Raw genomic sequence first — 8,554 nt, forward strand, 5'->3', positions numbered from 1 at the left:
GCACATCCCACGGGGCTGACCACGCGCCCCTGCAAGACCCGCTTGGTCCTGCCACCACATACTCCCGCATCCCACCCATGCACCTCCCGTGTCCTCCGCCACGCACACCCCGTGCCACTTAACGCGAGCGCACAAACCATGCACCGCGGGCCCAGGTCCCTACAGTGCAAACAGCAGCCCCTAGCCTACCACTCACCACTGTCCCCAACTCAGGCCAGCACCCATCCCAGACCCTGCCACGCCTCGAAACACACCCAGGCACGCATATTCCCAACACATCCCTGCACTCTCTGCACTAACATAGCTCCCTTCACCGTGCCCCCACCATCTCCGACTCCCCATATGCTCATTACAGACACTCCACCCACATTCCCAGCCCAGAGACACTGCAATCCACCCGCCCCCGAGCAAAGCCCCAACACTAACCCACACCCCAGTGGCCGACACTCCCCAGTTCCTGCGGCCAGGCCCACTCCCCAGCACGGTAATCTCAGACACCCCAATATGTATGCACACCTGCTGGATTCCCGCTCTCCAGCACCCTGCACTGCCCCCATTACAAATAGCCTTCAACAGCCCCCAGCACATCCCTGAGTCCCTCCCACCACCACCCCCAACACCTGGCACGCGGGCTCTAGAGGCTGCAGCATTTGGTGACATCCCTGCCAGGCGCCTGTGGCTCGCCTTCGGCAGCGGCTTGCCATCCTGAGGGCCACCAGGTGACTTCCTAAACAGACCTTGAGTCTCCCCAGCGACTGGCTTGGCCTCTTCCCTAAGAGATAAAGAAGGCACTTGGGGAGCAAGGTACGGTACCTAGAAATCGGGGCGCTGGTGGGGGACGGGAGGAAGCTGAGAGGCAGGGACTGAAATGGAGGCAGCACACGTAGTAGGTCGGCTTCACGAGGACAGTAATTCAGGCAATGTAGTGTGCCTGTCTGCATGTGTTGGGGGGAGAAATGTGTGTGCACGTGTGCTTGTGCGTGGGGGGCGGGGGCAGTGTGCAACCCTCTGAGAGAGGAAGCAAAAGCAGCACCCTCCTAGGCTCCCTGGGTGCAACAATTGGTTTCATTCATTCATGCCTTCGTTGTTAACAAGCATTTCTTCCGTGAGCGTCCGGCTCTTGCCAGGCCCTGCACTGGGGTCTGGGGCCAGCTTGGGGCCGGGCACACACCCGCTCCTGCCTTGGAGGAACTCCCAGTCCCACGAGAAGACCGACCAGGAAAAGCAGAAAGCCATCCCCAGCAAAAAGTGAATTTGGTGGAAAAGACACAGGATTTGGCAGGAACGCTGTCGCGGGGAGTTGTGCTCCCGGCCATGTGACCGGGCCGCGACAGCCGAAATCCTGCTACTCGGCCCGGCGGGAACCGTGCATTTTGGAATGGGGGGATGGAGGGAGAGGCGGGGCGCCGCTCTCCGGAGGCTCTGGGGACAAGAGGGCACACGCGACGCGCAAGGGGCCTAGGGCCGCAACGTCCCCGCAGCCTCCTAGGGGCAGTGGCGAGGGCGAGGCGGAGACCAGGGGCGCCCAGCGTGGGCTGGGGCAGCGGGCGCAGCGCCCACCCTGCAGAGAGCGCGCGGCCTTGCTCCGCCCGCCCGCCAGAGGGGGCCTGGAGAGGCCCAGGCGCGCAGCCCGCCTCCCCCTGCCCAGCCTGCCGGGAGAGCAGGCGCGGGGCGGGGTGGGCGCCCCGAGTGGGCTCCCCGAGCAGGCGCTGCCGGGGGCCCAAGCACGGGCGGGCCGGCGAGGGTCGGGGGAGGGGGGCTTGGCTGCGCTCAGCCCTGCAGTGCGGAGGTGGCAACAGGTTCCAGTTCGTCCTGCTGCTGGCGCAGCGGGCGCTGCTGGCTCCGGGCACAGAGCACTCGCTTTTCTGGTTGGAGGGCTTGCCAGCAGGATTGGGAGCAAGATGCAGGGGAGCCACTTTTCAGGCGTGGGGAGACAAAGGCCCCAACACAATCCAACCCTGGGGGCTTTCTTGGAGCCTAGCTTCCTCTCCCTTCACCGTTGCAAAAGTTGCCTCCCTCACCGTCATCTTCCCAGACAGCCTCCCATCACCTCCTCCAGGAAGCCCTCTCCAGATAGCACGCCTGGGCATCTCAGGAGCTCCTCCCTTCCTCGGGGTTGAAGACCCTCTCTCCAACCACGCTGAACCCCCATGGCAGCGTGGGTGGGAGTTATGTGTCTCTCCACCTTCCTGTCAAATGGACCTTTCCACCTCACTGCCTGCAACACAGTCAATCCAGGAACCCCAGGCTGGCACATTGCAGAACCACTTGGTGCCTTCAACCCCTGGCCACCCCAGGGTACCATCCATAGGTGCAGTGGGCCTGGAGGGAGCCCCCAGGCTGGGGGCCCATGTCCAGGTGGCAGCCTACTTCTGCTTGAGGGCAGCGAGGATGGAGGGACAGGAAACACTAGAAGGACAGAGTCCCTGCCTAAGAGCACATGGGGCAGAGGCAAACGGGCCCTTCTCTGACCTGTACCCTCATCCCCAGCCTCCCAAACTTCAGTTCTTGGGCATTGCAGCCTCAGAGAGCTGAGGTCTGGAGCACAGAGGAGGGAGACCACAAACCTGCTCAGGAGACAGACAAAAGCTACCTGGAGGAGGGCACCCTGGTGCGGGAGTGGGGCTGAAGAAGGAACAGAATCTGGCTGGGGTGCAGAGGAGCAGAGGAGGGAGGCCTGGGCCAAGGGAAGGGGGACACAACCTAGCTGCCTGAGGCCTCGGATGCTGGCAGTGGGACTCGTCCCAGAGATTAGACCCAGGCTGGTGACCCAGTGGGCCAGGGAGGAAGGGAAGGCGGGATGACTGGAGGCCCCTTTGAGGCAGCCTGGCTCTCCCCAGCACTACCTCCTGGCTTTTCTCCTCTGAGTCTGGTCTGAGAGGAGTCTTCAGTAGCCACACGAGACTCAACTAGCCTAGATTTGGGCCTTCCAGTGGCTTTGAGCCCTATTCTCGTTAGGTACTACTATGTCTTGTGGCGCCCCATCCTATGTGCATAGCTCTGCCTTCTTTTACTTAATTCCTTAGGGTAGATTCCCAGAAGTGGCCATAGGGTGTGGATTTCTTTCTAGCGCTAGACGTATATTACCAAATTAGTTTCCGAGAGGGCCAATAGAGAATCCTCCAACAACCAGCAATAGAGCGGCAGGCCAGTTTCACAGCACCGTTGCCAGCACTGGGTGTTCTCATTTTGAGAACATTTTACTACTGTAATAGGTGGGAAGTGTTATCTTGTTTTCTGTTGCTGTTACCTTGGTTTCTAAATTTGCTTTCCTTCCATGCCTGAGGTTGAACCTCCCCCCATTCTTGTACCCAGTTGGGTTTCCTCCTTCGTGCAGTCTTTTCTGGTTCCTTGCCTATTTATCTATCGGAGTCTTAACCTTTCGATTAATTTGTATGAGCTTTATCTTATCTGTTGTACATTTTCCTTCAGCTCTGCTATTTGCTTTAGATGAGTTTTAAATAGAGAAGGGACATACAACCAGACTTTTCAGAAGCCTTCCCCGCCTCGTTTCATTGTCTCGGCACTTACCACACCTGGTATTGTTTGTTTGGTCCCCTGTTTATTACGGGACTGTCCTCCTAGTCTGGGAGCTCTATGCAAGCAGAGACCCTGTGTGTCTTGCCGGTTCATCATCCTGTGTCCATGGACGGTATGGAGGCCACTGGCCTTTTCTGAACAAATGTTCCGGTGCAGGGCAGGGCAGAAGGTGGTCGAGGCAGACAAACCTGGAGGCAGGGAGAGAGCTTTGGAAGCTCTGTCAGCGACCTGGTCAAGAGCTGGCAAGTACAAACCCTTCCTTGGCCAGAGCAGGGGCAGAGGAGAGAGTGCAGATATGGGACTTAAGTAGAAACTACTTGGCTCTTGACTAGACAGGAGGCAGAGGGAGAAGCTGGGGTGACTCCCAGGATCAGTAATGTGATAAGAGCAGAACACCGAAGTTTGGGGCCAGGAGCTCAGAGCTCCTGGGTGCCTTTGGCCAGGCCTGTTCCGATAAAGCCAGTGGGGGTGCCCAGAAGCTGTCCTCTGCTTGCTTAGCCCTCCGGCCAGCCTTGGGCAGAGTTCTGGGCCAGAAAGCAGCACTGGATTTCTGTTCCTATTTCCTCCTCCCCGCCACGATTTCAGTGGCATCCCATGATAGCCCAAGGTGGTGGCTATGATGAGTCACTGAAGACATGAGGGTGCAGGGTCACCAAGTGAGTAGGGCTGGAAGCAGCCTCTGGGGTAGGGGCCCTGGGCTCTTGTCCCCACCCCTCCCCCTGCCTCTGGGGCCTGACTGGCGCCGGCCAGGGGAGCTGTGGCTGGTCCCCTGCTGGGCCCCTGACCTGCCCTTGGCCTCTGCCCTGGCCCTGTCCCGCTTGGGTGGAAGCCTCAGCTGAGGGGGGGGGGCACCCGACTGCTTTCTCTAGCACCCGTTGGCTCGCTGGACCCCTGACCCCGCCCCCATTGCCCCGCCCCTCTGAACGGTAACTCCTTGTCCAAAGGCAGCTGCTCCAAGGTGGAAATCAGGTCCCTCTGCGAGGAAGCAGCCAGCAAGCGGGCGGCGCAAGACTCAGGACTTTGCTTCCACGTGCCCGCCTGCTCGGCAGCACAGCCCTCTTCCCTGCGTCCGGGTCCGGGGACACCCTGCCTGAAGACCGCGCCCGTGTCTCACGGTGGCCGTGGCTGAGACATCGGATCACGCTTCAGGTCTCTTTTTCTTTTTCGAGAAGCGGGTGGGAACCAGAGCTGGGTCAGCTCTGAGAGGGCTAGCCAAGGTCCATCACCTCCGCTCCACCTTTATTCCCTGGGCCCACCTGGCTGTAGGGAAGATCTCGGTCTTGAACCCCTCTCGCACGCACGACCCCAAAGTCGGAAGCTCGGACTTGGGGAGTGATTTCGGGCAGGCCAAGGGAGGGCAGGCCGAGGGAGGAACGCAGAAACAAGGTATGAAAGGAGGAAGGTGGCCGTGGTCTTGAAACGCCCCAGGAGGGGCTGGAAAGGAACCCACGGCTCTCAGAGGGGCTGCTGGACGCTCAGCCTTCCTCTCCTGGGGGACCTTTCACAGTTCCTTTCCCCGGGCAGTGAGCAGCGACCAGGAACCCAGGTGGCCGCCTCGGGTGTTTTTCCTGGGGCGCAGGAGCGCCTTCTGAGTGTCCTCACTGTGGGAGCGTCGCCAGAAGAGAATCGGGAGGTGGGGGGGTGTCCCCGCGGGACCCTGGGAGCTTGCCTTCAGGACCCGAGGGTTAGCCTCACAGCAGCGGGAGGCGGAGGACGCTGGCTCACGGCACATGCCTTCCTCTCTCCGCAGCACTAGCGGCCCGACGTGCCAGGAGCCGCGAACCCATGGAGGGTCTGGGTCGCTCGTGCCTGTGGCTGCGCCGGGAGCTGTCGCCCCCGCAGCCGCGGCTGCTGCTCCTGGACTGCCGCAGCCGCGAGCTGTACGAGTCGGCGCGCATCGGCGGGGCGCTGAGTGTGGCCCTGCCCGCGCTGCTGCTGCGCCGTCTTCGGCGGGGGAGCCTGTCGGTGCGCGCACTCCTGCCGGGACCGCCACTGCAGCCGCCCCCGCCCGCCCCAGTGCTCCTGTACGACCAGGGTGGCGGCCGGCATCGGCGCGGGGAGGCTGAGGTCGAGGAGTGGGAGCCGGACTCAGTGCTGGGCACCCTGCTCCAGAAGCTGCGGGAGGAAGGCTACCTAGCCTACTACCTACAGGGTAGGTGCGAGCGGTGGCTTGGTTGGGCACTGGCCTGGGGAGGATCCCAGCCCGGGAGTCAGGACCCCACCTTCCAAGGGGGTTCACAATCCATTTCACCTTGAGCAAGCCCCGCTCTTTTGTGTAAAGTAGAGGTGAGATACCGTCCCCTGAGCATGACCTTGGGCAATTCCTTCACCCTTGGGAGGTGACTCATTTTCTGAGTCTGGAAAATGGGAAGAATCTGGCTGACCTGACTTGGCTCACATGATGTTCAAGAATGGAGTCCCACGTGCGGGCTCCCAGCGTTCCTGGGATAGTACTAGCACCTCCTCCAGCTGCCCAGCCATGGGAAAAGGAGGCAGAAGACACAAGAGGACAAATCCTGCTCTGAAAAGGCTTTAGTAGCGGGGAGAGAGAGGGAGGGAGAGAGGAAGAGTGAAGGCAGAAGGAGGCCTGTGGAAGTGGAGACCTGCCCCCTCATAGTCATGGCAAGGCTGGGGGATGGAGGAGAGACAGGCTGATACAGGCCTGTTGGCTCCTTGCCGAGCCAAAGACACACACACACACACACACACACACACACACACACACACCCCACCCCACCCCACCCCCCTTCCAGAGGTCCAGGGTAAGGACAGGGTTCCCGTGAATCTGCAGAGCCAGTCGTCCCCACCCCCCCCCACCCCCGCATCAAAGACGGTCATTGGTCTTTGTTCCCTTGCTCCTTTCTGAATGCACAGGGATACAGAAATATACAGTGTTGGGTTTCCAGGCCCCCACCCCAGCCCAGGGAAATAAAAGTTATCTGTAGACCACGGAAAGGCTCGCTTCTTAGGACTTTGGAACCATCCAGGTGAAATGCTGCACTCCTTCCCAGGCTCCCCTCCTCTTGGGGTCCCACTTCATTCCTGGAGAGAGCACAGAGATGGCTGTGACCTGGCCCCTGCATCAGGGCGCTCCTGGTCGAGCTGGATAAGGAGGCACTCAGGCCAAGAAGATATATCTGCACCTTTCGTTTTCTTTGATGGCCTCCAACCTCTCCCAAACTAGCAATACATCTAGACTCTGTTGAGCCCTCATGCCTGCCTCAGCTTGGCCCTGGGGGTGTAAGATCCTTTGGGGGCGGCTTTGCCTAGGTGAGGGTGGCTGGGCTGCCCATAGCACACCATGCAGTGACACCAATCTAAAACAGGCCACTGGCTTTCGAGTCCTCTTTGGGGACATCTGCAAGCCCCCTCTGGTGTCGGGACTGTCTAAGGTCAGTTCCCTATCCCCAGCCAGGGGCACTTGCCTGCCCGGGAGTCCAAATCAGCAGGACACTCCTTCTCTCCCCTGCAGGCGGCTTCAGCAGATTCCAGGCTGAGTGCCCTCACCTGTGTGAGACCAGCCTCAGCAGCCGTGGTGGATCGAGCATGGCCATGGTGCCCAGCCCAGTAGTGGGGCTGGGCGGCCTGTGCCTGGGCTCTGACTGCTCTGACGCAGAATCTGAGCCCGACCGAGACTCCATGAGCTGCGGCCTGGATTCGGAAGGTGCCACGCCCCCGCCAGTGGGGCTGCTGCCATCCTTCCCTGTCCAGATCCTGCCCAACCTCTACCTGGGCAGTGCCCGAGATTCAGCCAATGTGGAGAGCTTGGCCAAGCTGGGCATCCGTTATATCCTCAATGTCACCCCCAACCTCCCTAATCTGTTCGAGAAGAACGGCGACTTTCACTACAAGCAGATCCCCATCTCGGACCACTGGAGCCAGAACTTGTCCCAGTTCTTTCCGGAGGCCATTGCATTCATTGGTGAGTCCACGCTGCCCTCCCCTTTCTCCCTCCTGGCCCCAGGCCTGGCTCCTGGCCTCTCCCAGTTCTTTCCCCTCTCCCTCATGAGGGCTCCTCCCCAGCTCGGCTGCCATCCCCGGAGCCCAAAGCCAGGATGGCACTTCTGGGGCTGAGCACTGCTGGGGCCAGGAGCCCTCAGGCTGGCCCGGGCTCGCGGGCAGACCTGTCCAGGGCCACCTGGCTTGGAGGGCGGCGCAGGGGCTGCAGAGGCCCCTCCGGAAGGCCACTGGCCTGCACCTCACGCTGGCCCCAACTTTGCCCCCGCCTAGATGAGGCCTTGTCCCAGAACTGCGGGGTGCTTGTCCACTGCCTGGCGGGTGTCAGCCGCTCCGTCACTGTCACCGTGGCCTACCTCATGCAGAAGCTCCACCTCTCTCTCAATGATGCCTACGACCTGGTCAAGCGGAAGAAGTCTAACATCTCGCCCAACTTCAACTTCATGGGGCAGCTGCTGGACTTCGAGCGCAGCCTGCGGCTGGAGGAGAGGCGTGCCCGGGAGCGGGGCAGTGGAGGGCAGGAGTCTGCCACCTCTGACCCACCCTCCTTCTTCACCACCCCCACCAGCGATGGTGTCTTTGAGCTGGACCCCACATAGGGCCCTGCCTTGCCCCCCAATGGGTGCTCCCAACCACCCATGTGCCGGTGGGGGGAGGGAGAGGGAGGGAGGGGGCTCAGCTATAAGTAGGGGGGAGGGTGGGGGGGTTAGTGGGGGAAGCACAATACCTCATTTGGGGGCTGTGGGAAGAGGCAGGAGATAGGAGCCCCTCCAGGGTGGCCACCAGGAGAGCCCTGTCCTGCCCACTTGAAACATCCTCGGGAACCCTATTAAATGTGCCTATGGGCCGGCCAGGGACCACCGGCCTGACCCTCGCCGCTTTGGGGCGGAACCACGCTCCAGAAACTGCCTCTTCTGCGACTGTTACATTTTTCTTTGGGGGAAGATTCCCATTCCGAGGGACCATTCCAGGTGGCTGCCTGTTCCCAGGCCTAGGCCCTGCGTGCTCTGCCAACTCAGCTGGGCCCTCAGCTTCCCTGTGGTTTCCCCCTTCAGGA

At 61.1% G+C, this 8,554-nt stretch overlaps 1 protein-coding gene across 1 annotated transcript; it reads left to right on the forward strand.

Annotated features, from left to right (window-relative positions):
• Positions 1-5,325: 5,325 nt before the first annotated feature.
• Positions 5,326-8,096, forward strand: DUSP9 (dual specificity phosphatase 9). Its single transcript, XM_054578109.1, has 3 exons — positions 5,326-5,692; positions 7,013-7,462; positions 7,771-8,096. The coding sequence occupies exons 1-3, from the start codon at positions 5,326-5,328 to the stop codon at positions 8,094-8,096; spliced, it is 1,143 nt and encodes a 380-aa protein (XP_054434084.1).
• Positions 8,097-8,554: the final 458 nt, after the last annotated feature.

This window comes from Pteronotus mesoamericanus, unplaced genomic scaffold (assembly GCF_021234165.1).
Source record: "Pteronotus mesoamericanus isolate MK-2021 breed Mesoamerican mustached bat unplaced genomic scaffold, CSHL_Meso_final contig_493, whole genome shotgun sequence".
In the NCBI taxonomy this organism is placed as follows: Eukaryota; Metazoa; Chordata; class Mammalia; order Chiroptera; family Mormoopidae; genus Pteronotus; species Pteronotus mesoamericanus.

Excerpts from the sequence above, each read along its gene's own strand:
- DUSP9 (XM_054578109.1), top strand. The coding sequence starts at position 5,326 with ATGGAGGGTCTGGGTCGCTCGTGCCTGTGGCTGCGCCGGGAGCTGTCG. Across the intron at positions 5,693-7,012 it reads CCTAGCCTACTACCTACAGG|GCGGCTTCAGCAGATTCCAG; the intron begins GTAGGTGCGAGC and ends TCTCCCCTGCAG. Across the intron at positions 7,463-7,770 it reads GGAGGCCATTGCATTCATTG|ATGAGGCCTTGTCCCAGAAC; the intron begins GTGAGTCCACGC and ends GCCCCCGCCTAG.